Genomic DNA, 14,788 nt, shown 5'->3' on the forward strand with positions numbered 1-14,788 from the left:
ATACATTCCAGAAAAGCTTCATGTAACAAACGTCTTATATCTGACCAAAAGAATTTATAAAATTCTGCTGTTAAACCATCCAAGCCAGGAGATTTCCCAGAGGACATCTTTAGTACAGCAGCATCCATTTCCTCAATGTCTAAATCATTATCCATAAAATGCTTAAATTCTAAATCAATGTTTTGGTTCAATCCTTCAATGCTTTCGAATAAAATTTCACAGTCAGCTTCGGAAGGATAGGACTTATATAAATTGGAGTAAAAAGTGTGTATTTCTTTGTTAAGCTCCCCTTGGTCTTCATAAACAAAATTATTTACTGATAATTTGTTAATTTGCTTTTTTAATTGCCTTTGTTTTTCAAGATTAAAAAAATATGTGGTATTTTTTTCTCCCTCTTCAATCCAGCGAGCTCGGGATCTTACAAATGCACCTTTAGCTTTTTCAATATACAAAACGTCTAACTCGCTTTGTAATTTACTTAATTCTAATAATTCCTCAGTCGACAAATCCATCTTTTTACATAGGTCATTAATATTTCTTAAAATATTTTGTTGTTTTAGACGTTTCAATCTAAAGGCACTTTTACTAAAATCAATTGCAAGACTTCTAATTTTAAACTTAAACCATTCCCATTTACTCACAGGTGACATGTCCAAAGCATCAACTTCTGTTATTAATTCTCTAACCTTGTTGCAAAAACAGGAATCTTCCAAAAGCATATTGTTGAATTTCCAAATTTGAATTAAATCAGTTACTGACCGATTACATTGAAGGGATAAGGAAACAACACAGTGGTCTGTTAAGGGTGAAGCAGAAATGGAACATTTATCAATATATTTTACTAATGATGAAGATATTAACCAATAATCTAACCTTGAAGATTGTCCATTTCCTGCAGCATTAAACCATGTATATTGCCTGGTCACTGGGTTCAGAATTCTCCAATAATCAACTAAATTGACAACATTCATAAATTCAACAACCAGATCATCAAACTTGTGACATTGTGCTCTAGGTGGATGTCTGTCTAACCAAAGGTCGGCACCAAGTTAAAGTCACCTCCAACTATGACATTATCAGTTAAATGAGCGTGTTTAAGGTCTAGAATTTGTTTACATAAGTCTGAGAGGAGTGTTTTGTTTTTAGCTCTTTCATTATAACCATATACACAAACCAAAATAAACATTTCACCGTTAAACTCAAATATTAATATCAACCAATGGCCATAGGTATCCCCAAAATGGTTAATAACTTTTCCCGGGAATTTGTTTAAAAGTATCATAACACCAGCTGAATGAGAGGTCCCAAGTTTACATCTTCTTCAACTGAATGGGTTTCCTGCAAAAAAACACATTTAGCTTTCTGCTCCTTACAAAATAAAAAAATAGCTTTTCGCTTTACATTGTTTTTAAGCCCCCTAGTGTTTAAAGAAATGAAAGAAAACATTTAGGAATTACCAATAGCACAGCAACCGCAGAAGATGTGCAGGAATGAACAATATTGTCCTTACCAGACAATTCAATGAGCATTCTTCACCAAGAACATGAACTAACAGAACACTAACTCTCACTGACTGGAACCTATTGAGGGTCCACTCTTCGACTGTCGATCAGCGCGTACCCCTCCTTCAGGAACGCTCTCTGACCCCTCTTCCTCGCCTCTTGGACCAGCTGCTTGGCTCTCGCCTCCCTGTCCTCCTTGGAGAAATCTTCTTTGAAGTGGATGTGCATTTCCTTGCAGACTCTCGCCTCTCTCGACCGTTTCCAAATGTCATCCCGGACCACTCTGGACACAAACTGCAGGATTATCGACCGCGGCGTATTGTTGGAAGTCGCCGCGCTCCCCTTTCTTCCCAACCGATGGACCGTGTCAACTGCCTCTTAAGAGGGGCCGTATAAGACATTATTTATTCTGAACCATTCACATTCATACATTCTTGCTCTCACAGTCATATATACTCTCTTTCGCATACATATATTCTCTTACGCATCCATATATTCTCTCTCTCACATTCATACATTCTTGCTCTCACAGTCATATATACTCTCTTTCGCATACATATATTCTCACTTGCACATCCATATATTCTCTCTCTCGCATGCATATATATTCTCTTACGCATTCATATATTCTCACTTGCACATCCATATATTCTCTCTCTCGCATGCATATATATTACTTTACACATACATACATTCTCACTCTCATTGTCACTCTTAAAAAAGAATGTATGTATGTGAAAGACAAGTATATATGAACGTGTGAGGAAGAGTTTATATGTGTGTGTGAGAGAGGAGTATGCATGAAACGGAAGTGACTTTGCATGAAAAGGAAGGCACTTTGAATGAAAAGGAAGGCACTTTGAATGAAACGGAAGGCAGATTATTTCTCGTGCTCTGATTGGACGAGAGGCCGCCACCTCCCATTTTGAACACACTCTAAACCCTATCACTTGTACTGACTCATAACTATTAAGGTTACACAACTTAAATGTCATTTTGTAGTTGATTCAACTATAAAGTATTAAGCTCTATCAAGATTTTTTCAAATTTAACTTAACAGTGCTAAATATTTTAAAGCTTATTTGTATCTAGCACTCAAAAATTTTAAGATCCCTGAAGTAGCGTCATGACGTCATCACGTACTGGTGGGAGGGTCTTTCGTTTTCTCTACGTTAGCTCAGGTGGCCATGTTGGATTTGCCGAATGCGAGTATGCGACGTTTGAAATTGAAAGTCGAGCATTTTATTATTCTGCAAAGCGTTGCGATTTCGTCCCGCTTCAAGACGCCCCAATCTCGTTTTTTTTTTCATCCGCCTCATCGCTGATGGTGCCGTCTTGTCTTCAGCCCTGATTTAATTTGGTAAGTATCGTTCATGGTTTATTTTGAATGAATGCTTTAAAAATGCTCTTATACTACCGTAAATGTGGTTTACTGTTGTTTAAACATATGTGTGTTACGATTGTTTTAGAGCTTAATGTGGCAATGTATACATGATTAGTTTGTCATAAGACGTATGGCGAGCCAAACCCAAAATGCATTTCTGCCCGTAAGTTACGACAGTGATGAGGTTTTTTTTTTTTTTTCAGAGGTAGGTAGAAATGATCTCTTATGCTGCAATCACACTAAACATGATCCGCGTGTGAAATTCGCGTTGGAGGCCTCTGTCTGTGGCTAAAGTTTGCTGCTGGACATTTGTCCAAAAATGTCACTCAAAGCCTCTAACGGTTGTGTGGGAGGAGCTACCGCCAACAGTTTTAAGCCTGGTTGCTACATGGAAGCATTGGGTTTTGAATGCAGCTTTAAGCTTTTATAAATCACTGATCTCCGTTATAAAAAAGGTTTTTGTAAAAATAAATTAATCAACGTGCTCGTGTTGTGTTCAGGTACCGAACTACAGAGTGTTCAGTGTTTCACCTCCAGGTAGACGCCAAGGCCAGCGAGGTAACTTGTCTCCTGATCAGTTATTTGTCTAGAGCTATTTTAAAAAAACAAAAAATGCAATGGGTTGTGTAGTGCAATAAATGTTTTTTGATCAGAATATAATTGAAACATTTTTTAACATTGAAAAATCTCTTTTGGACTTTTTCAGATACTGAACTTCAGAAAGTTCACCAGAAAGTCACCATTTCACCAGAAAAGAGGTGTCAGTGGGTGAGTTTTATACTTATTTAATGCATTCATCCTGAACTATTACCATTATTAGATTTATACGGCAGCATGGAAACATTTATGCACATTTTAACTAGCCAAAGGTTTAAATAGAGCTGAAATTATTTACAATTTAACTAAACATATTTAGATTGCAGGCTGAAGGTGGCACAATGGAATGGAGGTGCAAGTTGTGTTCTGTTACTTTGGCACTATGCAGTACTACATATAATACTGCAGTACTACATAGCCAATATTCCAAAGTGTTTCCACTGCCATGTATGTGGAGACACTTTGGAATATTGTCATGTCTTTTTGACAGTATATTACAATAATAAAATGATGTTGCATTAGCACCATTCCATCATTTGAAACCATGAAAACTCATCTGTCAAGATCTGAAATGGATTTATGTAGAGTAGATGCAGTCAGAGGAAATTGTGCAGTTTTTACATGTTTGTGTAACTTAAAGCTGCCCTTTTCTGAGACTAAGTCCACCAAAACAGACAGGAACTGGCCAGCTTGGTTAGGATTTATGACCTCCAGGTGAATTTCTAATGTGCATAATTCAAAAACGGATAACAAATCATTTGTAAACAGCTGTAAGAAGCCAAGGTGTAACTTGCCTTAAAAATGACTTTGGGTCTTTGACCTGAAGTGGATCATGACATAAACACTATTGTACTCTCACTAGAAATAGACATCTAGAAAAGGTATCATTTTATTATTTCTTAAAGTTCCTTAAGTAAATATTGGAAGTGTTTGCTCTGCATTTGATTCAAAGGTAATGTATATTTCTTTTTATTCTTTTAGGACCAGCGTGACGTGAACATGAGACGGGCACTTGTCCTCCTTGCACTTCCTGTTTATCTGCATGAAGATGCCTCCAACTTCTTCAAGACCTGTACAGTAAGTGCACACGACTCCCTGTCAATGGTTTTCACTAATCCTTTAATATTGATTGAGATTTTATTGAGTGACATAATAAATAGGGCAATTGTTTGTAGTTTGTAAACTGAGTGATATTTTTAAATGGTTTTAAAAATGAGACGGAAGATGAAAGGCGAACATCAGGGACTGCTGATTGGAGGGAGCGGGAACATTTTCATTTACCTTTTTCTGCTCCTGATCCATCATTATTTGAATAAAGAAAAATGAAGCTTTAGTCTTAAATTATTTTATAAATGTCCTCCTTCAGAAAAATGCTAAAGAACTTTTTAAAAACACAATTTTAATTGGAGTTGGTCCTTAAAACATCATAGCCAGTTGATTAAAAGCTAACAGAATGTTAGCATGAAAAGATTCCCATTGACAGATGGCAGGAATGTCAGTTTTGGACATTAGTGTGATGAATATCTTTGAGGGTCTGAACTCATCTGTGTTTTTTGTTTTGTATTTTCCAGAATACCAGACCTCACAGACACTGCTGTGGGTATCTTCTCAGTTGTCGTGGTGATGCTCCTGATGCTGCCGTCAGTGGTCCCACACATCTGGCTGACTAATCTCTTCTAACTCTTCGGGGATATCTATGCTCTGGACCTACAGCACCCCAAAAAACTTGAACTTGCCTTCATATTTATTCAGAATGCTGTCTTGAGCCTTGAGGACAGCAAACCACTGAAAGGACATTTATTGACGCTGAAGAATGTTTCGTTGAGTGAGTCTTCCAGAATGGACTATTTGTTGGTTTAAGTGTTATGTAACTAATGTGTTTTGTTGTGATCATTTGCTTTTTCTGCCGTAAAATACAAAACCAACTCTTTTTGTCAATATGTTGTGTGGCACTCTTATAATGCAGTTTTATTGCACTTATTGTTTCTTCATACTCTTGATATTTGTGCTTTTTTTTAAAGAGCAATTAAAAAAAGTGTATTATGCAATCACTATTGTGTGGCCTTCACGTTTGTTGGTTTTTATCAATGTTAGCCTTTAAAATGTAGTGGGGCAGTATCAATATCTCTGTTTAGAATACATTTTAAGCTGAAGAATTTTAAATATTTTCAATGCTACACATTTAATGAGTTAAAGAATTTATAAAGCATTTGAGTGAATTTTACATATTTTATGAGTTGAGTAATATAAAAATATAGTTAGTTAAAGCGTTTTTTAGTTGGAAAATATTAAAAACTTTAAGTAAATAATCTCTCTTTTATAAGTTGAGGAATCATAATATTTTTTATATGAAATAATACAAATGTAAGCCAACTGACAATATGAATTTTAATAAATGTTAACTTAAAAGTTTTAATAATATAACTTAACTGTTGCGTAATCTGTTACAAAATAATTTTTAAGTTCAGTCAACTCGCTAGGGATTACAGTGCAGACGCTAACATGAACAAGCAAGAAATCCCAAATTAACAGACTTGTGTTGTGGAAATGTATGTTTTTCAGCTAGCAGGAATAATCAAAGTATCCGTTCTCTGTTTCAAAATGAGATTGCCACAAAACCGTATGTTATCTCATACTGGAACAGCTTTGGATGTAGAATTCAGTGGGAAAAGGTTTGGACCCTGCCACAAAAGTATTTCATCACCAATAAAATCAGAGAAATTTCTTTCAAAATTCTTCACAAATTTTATCCAGTGAAACATTTCTTCACTAAGTTTAAAAAAGATCTGGACATAAACTGTTCATTCTGTCATTCCTCACCAGAAACTGCCTCATCTTTTTTGGTTTTGCTCTTTCACTCAACTATTTTGGAAAGATGTGATACATTTTATAAGAACTCATCTATGTGAAGATTATAGATTATTTTACGAGCATATTATTCTTGGATATTTTACACAAGAAAGACTTAATGCAGAAAAAATATATTTAGTTAATTTACTTATAATTATGGCTAAATACTTTATACACAAGTGTAAATATGCCAACAAAAAAACCGTGTTTTATGTTTTTCAGAAAGAAATGGTTTTGTATGTGAACAGTATTAAATCTTCCACTAACAAAAAAGCTGTCAGAACAGTTGAAACATGGTCTCTCCTGAAACTTTAACAGATTCCTTTGCCTTATTATTTTTGTTTTCTTTTTGCATAACCTGTTTTACATGGTTATCATTATGTTTTTTTGTTCATTCTAATGGCGAACGTGAAGATTGTATTTTGCACACAGTGGAGTTTTGTGTTTGGTATTTTGTATGTGCAAGATATTGTTAATAAAGTTTATTTTTTAAAAAAAACGAACCGGCAAGAAGTAGCCACGGGGGTCCTGCAGCCATCGGAACCTTAACAAATATTTCATCTCCACCTCACCGTTGCCTTTTTTAAGAAATGACAGCTGGTTTTCCCACATTTATATGTAGTTATGGATCGAAAACAAGAGGAATTTGTTTTAATGTAAATGCGTGTTCCAGCGTCTACAGGAAGTGTCGCCCATAATTCACGCAAAGGCTCATGGGGGCTAGGAATAAGGTGGATACGGATTTTCTGTTTCGGTGGCACTTCTATTACCATTATTGGTATTTGAGACATTCCTTTGTGTCTCTAGAGATGCAGACAGATTTTTGACCACTTGAGGTGAAGATAAAATATTTCTTAAGGTTCCGATGGCCTTCTTATTGGTTCGTGTTAGCGTCTGTTCAAAATGGGAGGTGGCGGCCTCTCGTCCAATCAGAGCACGAGAAATCATCTGCCTTCCGTTTCATTCAAAGTGCCTTCCTTTTCATTCAAAGTGCCTTCCTTTTCATGCAAAGTCACTTCCGTTTCATGCATACTCCTCTCTCACACACACATATAAACTCTTCCTCACACGTTCATATATACTTGTCTTTCACATACATACATTCTTTTTTAAGAGTGACAATGAGAGTGAGAATGTATGTATGTGTAAAGTAATATATATGCATGCGAGAGAGAGAATATATGGATGTGCAAGTGAGAATATATGAATGCGTAAGAGAATATATATGCATGCGAGAGAGAGAATATATGGATGTGCAAGTGAGAATATATGTATGCGAAAGAGAGTATATATGACTGTGAGAGCAAGAATGTATGAATGTGAGAGAGAGAATATATGGATGCGTAAGAGAATATATGTATGCGAAAGAGAGTATATATGACTGTGAGAGCAAGAATGTATGAATGTGAATGGTTCAGAATAAATAATGTCTTATACGGCCCCTCATACATTTGCAGGACTCACTGAGAATTGCAGTATCAAATTATTCAACAGATTATAATGCACTGGTGAGCAGCATGCACTCTAAAAAGAGTATTTGGGCTGTAGTTGAAAGGATGAATTTTTTTTACATTGTTCTAACTTAATTATTTAGTTTGGTGAAAATAAATCTTATTTTTTAGTTCATTCAACTTAAAAATAACACGTAGTTGTCTGACATAGTTATTTTACTTTTAATCAACTTTGGTGTGAAGCTGTCAATGTGTCATGACGTCATAACGCAAGGCAGCGCAAGGATTTATCTGATACCATTTTTTTTTGCCTATCACGGCAGATTGGGGTTTAAATGTGAGTTTTTGTCTGTGTGTTTTGTTGTTTAGCTGTTTAATTTTTTTACCTAGTAATTTAGCTGTTTAATTTTTATTTCTTTCTGCACCATGAGTTAGAGTTTGCTAGAGGATGATGACCAACCCCCTTGTGCGGTGAAACATTATATATTCCACTTTTCAGGACAAAGTTCACAACATGTGAGCCCCTGCCTTGTAATGCGAGACATTGCTGGGTCATTTATGTCTTTGATATACAAATTTCAAGGCCCATGGGTTGGTACTTTAGAAAATTGTGTCAATTTAAATTGTCTAAACAAAATGTAAAAAAAGTTTTTTAAGTCAGATCAATTGCTCAAATTGGGTTGGATAGCCATTAAAACTTAAGTTGAATAAGCGTAATTCAATTAGGTGTTACCAATAGAAGTGATTCAATTAAGTTGGATCAACTTTTTTCTTTTTAGAGTGTGCAGTTGCCAGACCTCCCACTACACGAGCAGATGAACCACAGATACCATTTTTCTGTTATTGTTACATCAGCAACAATTATCAAAAAATATTTCACAAAATGTTAAATGTTCAGAAAGAACTTGTTCAGTTTGTTGTCAGTGTGTTTCCTTGGCCTAAAAATGTTCACTTAGGATCAGTTGCATTACAAATTCAGCAGGTGTTTATCCTGACTGTCAAATGTTTGAGAAAATAAACATAAATAAATGTTTCATGTCTAAACATGTTTTTCTGATTTTTATTGACATGTAAATCACAGATAATTGTGTAAAATAATTATTGACTATAATAAATAATTAATTATATAGTAATTATTTGTTATTTAGTACATAATAATTTATGTATTATCGATTTGATTATGGATATTATTGACTCACTTCACATCGTGTTATAGGTGATATTAAAGAAGCAGTAGTTAGTATAACATTAGTTATCCATGCAGTTTTGTTATTTAGCAAACAGGTCCTGTGGCGCCCTTCACACTCAGTGGACATGAAATGGCCCTCAGTCTCAAATAGGTTGGTGACCCCTGCTCTAAACTGTCCCCATATGTGTGATTGAGAGTGAGGTGTCTGGATTTCAGTTTAGTCTTGTCAGTTCACCTTCATTATCAACTTTTGGTTTCCCCTTTAGTTGTATTGATTTGTGATCATTTAAGTTCATTTATTAAAGATTATAGACTCCTGTCATCAAACATGGAGCCCTGCATTTTGACTCCTTCACCACCAGTTTTTGACACTTTCAGCAAAGATGCTCAGATCTCCTTTTCCGTGGCCTCCATGTCCAGCTCTTCCACAGGGACGCAAAGTTGTTCCCTGCAGCACAGAGGTAAATTCTCTCCTGTCTACACGTGCCCAAAGTCACACTTTAGCCAAATATCCAACCCACCTCAACTGGCTGCCCTAATAACAGTGACTCTGCCCTGAGCTTTTCTGCAGCCAGTATCAGATGGAGAAGCCAGCCCGTCTTAGATGAAAGCTCATTCCCACAGTTTGCTTCTGCCATAATCTGCTCATTCATCATCACAGCTCACAGACTCAGGTGAGGCCAACCTAGATTGACCGATAAATTGAAAGCTTTTTTTCTGACTCAGCTATTTCTTCACTTCATAGAATATTAATGGCAGAATTTCTCAGTGTGACTTCACAAGTGCAGACTCTGGCACAGCACACAACAATCACAATCCAAAAATATCTTATAAAGCCAGAGCCTCGATGAAGGCTAATTAGTTTGCTAATTTAAAATCTATATGAAAATTGACTGTGGATGAATGAAATGTTACATGAAAACAGCATTCGTTTCTGACTTCCAGTACCAAAGTTAGCTACTGCGCTAGCAACAGCAGGCATGTCACTGAGGAGTCTTTTTAAAACATCCTTGCAAAATTCTTCACTCACATTGCGCTGAAACAAACAAAATCTCCTGCAAATATACCAGTATGTGCTTCATCCTGATGTGAGATTGGGTGAGATTTTCAATTGTCCCAAACCCCAAATGTCTATGATAGGAGTTCCAATAGCTGGCATCCTAAAGTATGATCAAACTCTTTTTGGGTTAATGCTTTGACAAAAAGCCAGGCTTATTTTGTTGCTTGTATCTACCTGCTTGTTAACAGGGCCAGAAGCTCCTGAAGCCCTGGGCTGTAGGGCTGTAGGGGCCCATAAGCAGCTTACTCTGCTGGGTATAAAGAGTCAATGAAGATTAACACATGTGTCTGCAGACAGGAAAAGGATTACACCTAGAAATCCTGGGAGAATAAAATAATATTCCATTGACCAATCACATGTCTCTGTCTATGTTCAACATCAGAAGTTACAACATCATTAGAAAAGTTGCCAAAGATGTAGAAAACATTGGCAAACATGCTTGTGACAAATAAAAAAACAGATTATGAAAAGAAAAACAATTCCCAAGCTTTCAGGACATTTCAGCATTTCAGAGCTGCAAACTCTACGTAGCTGCAAACCCCCCCCCCTCCCCAGCTGCATCAATGGAAGGGGTTCTGAGCCAGACACACCTTAGGGACCACAAGAAGTTTAGACGTATCTGTCTGAAAGCATGGCAGATTTTAAAAAAATCCTTAAAAAAAGAGCTCAGATAAATCATGACTGGATAGTTTTTTAAATGAGAATGATTGAAGTTTCAAAATAGATATACAGTAAAATAGAATTTAGACGCCTGACTACTTTAAGCATGAACTCCGCATCAGTTGAGCGTGACGGCTCTGTGGATGTCCCACCATGACACTCATGCTAAGTTGAGGTTTGGTCATTAAATGACTGCTTTAGTTTTTCAAGTTCAGCTCGTGTTCAGGCAGATAATGTGTGTCTCTGGTCATTTATGTTTGACATAGAGACAGTAAGGAGCCCAGGTATTGTGGTTTCTGATCATTCCACATCATTATCCTTCCTCCACTATTCATAGTTTATTTATTAGTTATTTCTAAAGAATCTGTGTAACTGATGTTTTTATTTTGGCTAGAAAGCACTTTTGCTATGATTTCCAACCTTTCAGTTTTATTGCTGCAGATCTCCTGCAGGGAATGAGGCTCTTTAAATAGGTTGAAAACAGTGTTTACAGATGGATGAGTGGAAACTCTTGTTTCTCCAATGTCACACCTCATTATTTATTCTCATTATTGTAACATTATAACACAGATAAATGTTTCTGAGTTAAAAAAGATCTCTTGTTATTTCTATTTAACTTCTAAATCCTTGTGGCAATAGTGTATTGCCACACACTGCTTCTTTATCACAGTTTTGCTGCATTTCTTGTACACTGGCCTCACTTGTCTTGTCTTTTTGTTGTATCTTTACTGTAGAAAAGCACCAGCAGCACACTGTCTGTCTTTGAGTACTTACGATGGACAGTACACTTGCTTCCCCTTCTTCTTTCCTTTTTTAGCTCCTTTTTCTTTGGCAGATCCTCCATCCAGACAAAGAGAAAGGACTAGAAGAAAGATGGCAAACTTCCTGACAGCCATTCTGGGTCCAAATGAGACTGTGGAGAAAACAAACAATTGAATTGCAGATTTAAATTCAGAATTTAGACCACTGCAGCAATAAAAGACTGGAAATAAAGTCATCTTTTGTTTCCAGGCTTGTGTGGACTCTGTGGCTCACCAAATTTTAAGTTTGCTTCACATCAAAACTTAACCTTTACATAACTCTACTTTTCATAGAGGGATGTTTTTACTGCAATACCTAAATGTAAGACTAAAGTCTTGGGTCCTCACAGAACCTTGCAGAAATGATTACACGTACATATGTCCATTTTGATGATGAACAGTTAAACAGCTGAGCAGCCATGCAGTGTGAGTCATCCATCATCCAGGAAAACTGGGATTTCACTGCAATGGGACACTAAGACCAGCAGCAGAACCAGCAGTTCCTACCATAAATTCTGGTCCTCGAGATCTAACACCTTGACTGTTTTACTGATGTCCAAGCCCTGGTATTTGCTGATTAGCTCAATCAGATGTCTCCACACTCTGACTGAATGAACACACCTGGTCCAGGTAAGCAGCAGCTAGCAGTTCAGGGAGAGCTGGAAAACAGTCAGGGTGGTAGATCTCCAGGACCAGGAATGAGTGGCCCTGGTCTACACAGATTCTGCCACTGTCCTGGTGTTGCTCTCCTCCTCCCCCACAAATGTATCATCCTCTTTTCCACCACTCTAATCCGACCTTTCAGACTTTTGTCAGGTACACATTTTATTTTGGCTAAGGTCAGTTCATGTTCCTTTATCGATTTAGTAAAACTAATTGGCAATGAAAGTCTGGGGGGACTGTGTCCGGACAACAAGCCGCATTGCTCATCCACAGACGCTGGATGACAACAGCTGGAGTTTGGTCAGGGTTTCACTTGGCAACACCTCTTTTATTGTTTTTAAAGCTATTTCTTATGAGTCCAAATGAGATCTGTAACTCCATCCTCAGGCATTTGCAGCAGCTTTTGAAGAAAGGATCAATAACTTGTTTATATCACTGGAGGCACCAAACATGTTTTATTACACAACAACACAGATTCAAGGAAACAGATCAAAATATAATCTGTCACATAAGCATTGCACTGGCATCAAGTCAAACCATCTCTTTGGAATTATGAACGCCATGCCAGCCTCAGAAGCCGTTTATATTACATGAACCTTTGCTTTGTATTTTATACTTAAAGGGAAAAAAACGAGCTGACGGGCCAACAGTGATCATGTGATTTTTCAGGCCATGCCAAACAAAAAGATGAAGGACAAAGGTTTGTGACTCTAGTCAAGACAGCTGCAGCAACAAAGACACCCTGGATAAGGCATGATGAGAGGGGGGGGGGGCTCAGCATAACCCTGCAGCTCAAGGCATGCATGCAGCATGGGATGATAAAATGTTATCTTCATGACACATTTGCTATAGAAAAGATATGAAATTGAAGGTCCTTAGAGGGGAATGTGCCAAACAGAAGGTCTGGGTTTGACAAGGAGAGAAACTGTGCCAGCTCCAGTCTGGTTGATACCAGCTGATGTGTCCTCCACAAGTCCAGAACACACCCAAGGGGATGTGGCATCAAAAAAAAAGAAAGAAAGAAAACTCTGTAGGGCTGTTGATATCATTGAGGATTTTGAAGGCATAGTTGTTGTACACTTTATTTACCTTAATCAGGTTTGTGAGATCAGGTAGAAAAGCTTTGAGCTCACTAAACAACCGTCCTCTGTTTTAGCATCCACTCTAAACATCCCTTAAAAGTAAATATTCAATCTGTTCTTTAGGAAACTGTAAAATTTGAATATTTCAAAAATATGTAATAATTATTCTGCATGTTTCCATGTGTCTGTCCTGGAAGACCTCCATCCTGGAGCAGAACTGACCTGGATGCTGGCTGACAGAGCCACCGAGGAACACCAATGTCCTTGCTGTGTTTCACTGCTGACAGATTCAGCACTGCAGAGCAGTCATGCAGTGACTCAGGCAGCCTCACATGCCTGGCCCATGACTTCCAGGTCAACATGGAGCTCCAGTCTGAACACACTGTCCACTGGGTCTGCTCTGATGTGGGACAACAGCTCTCAGGAGGAGGGAGGACACCTCCTCATTCAAGTGACAAAAACTTGATATTTTGAGGGTAAAAGCCAACTTTTAAAATGTGACAGAGTAGATTGCTTCAGTGCACTAACTGTTGTCTACGTGCCTTAACCTCTGAAGGGCCTAAGCTGTGCAGAACTAACGCGGACGTGACATGCAGCTCCCTAGTCTGACCAGAGGACCAAACCGCGCAGCTCTCCAACCTGTGGCTGCTCCTGTCTTTCCGAACCACAGCAAAGTGGAGGTGGGGGAAGCTGGCGGCAGCCTGCAGTAGAGGGGAGTCGGGAGAAAGAGCGCCAACAGCGACCACCATGACGGGGGATGCAGGAGGAGGATGCTCATACATGTGAGCGTGAGCGCGCCGCTTCAATTCACGGCAGCGCGCGCGGTTAGTATCAAAACACGCCGAGCATCAGCTAAAAGCAGCCGAAGCTATTTGCACTCACCTTTTGCCTTTTTCACCTGTCAAATCCTCACAAAGCCAGGAGCAGCAGAGCTGACTGAGCAGATCCTCGTTATCACAGGAGTCCAGAGCAGCCGCCGTTCTTCCTCTCCATCATGCTGCTCCGCTCGCTTCAGGAGAACATTTTGTTGAGAGAGCTCACAGGGAAAAGTTTCATTTGGCTCAGTGCCATGCTCTGCCTCCACGCCCGCTCCCTGGTGTGGCTGGATCAGCGTGGCTGGATCCTCGCTGCCCGCTCGCCTCAGCCTGGGATGCCCAAGATGGAGGCTCGCATGCACCTGTCATGTAACATGCGCAGTAGCGGCTGCACGGAGCTGGAGAGCGTCAGTTCCATCAGCACCGCGGACAGCCGCTGCCGCGCGCAGTATGTGACATCAAAGCCAGAGCTGTCGCGCACGTGATGGGGCAAACGCCTCAGCCTTTCTGGCTGTTGGTGTGTGCTTTGGAACAGCTGATGCGCGTGAACAGAAGGATAGAAGGAACATGGAGTGACGGCAAACATGGATGCTGCAAGGATTAGAGCGCGCACACGAGAGCCTCCATTCTGAATAGCACATATGTCTCACTTGCCTTCATTTATTAAACGGAGAAAGTCAATGAATGAACCAAAAATCAAATAAAAAAGGGGAAAATTCAACCTTTCATGGAAAA

General features: G+C 38.5%; 1 protein-coding gene across 1 annotated transcript in view; it reads right to left on the reverse strand.

Moving 5' to 3' along the window:
* The window catches only part of glrb (glycine receptor beta), a 64,548-nt gene extending 50,112 nt beyond the window's left edge, over nt 1-14,436 (reverse strand). Inside the window, exons 1-2 of the mRNA XM_004086476.4 lie at nt 14,121-14,436; nt 11,468-11,606 (exon numbers count right to left, since the gene is read on the reverse strand). Coding sequence (XP_004086524.1) covers nt 11,468-11,589 — 122 coding nt within the window. The 5' untranslated portion in view covers nt 11,590-11,606; nt 14,121-14,436. The remainder of the gene's footprint in view (nt 1-11,467; nt 11,607-14,120) is intronic.
* Nucleotides 14,437-14,788: the final 352 nt, after the last annotated feature.

The sequence above is a fragment of the Oryzias latipes genome, chromosome 10 (genome assembly GCF_002234675.1).
Source record: "Oryzias latipes chromosome 10, ASM223467v1".
Taxonomy (NCBI): Eukaryota; Metazoa; Chordata; class Actinopteri; order Beloniformes; family Adrianichthyidae; genus Oryzias; species Oryzias latipes.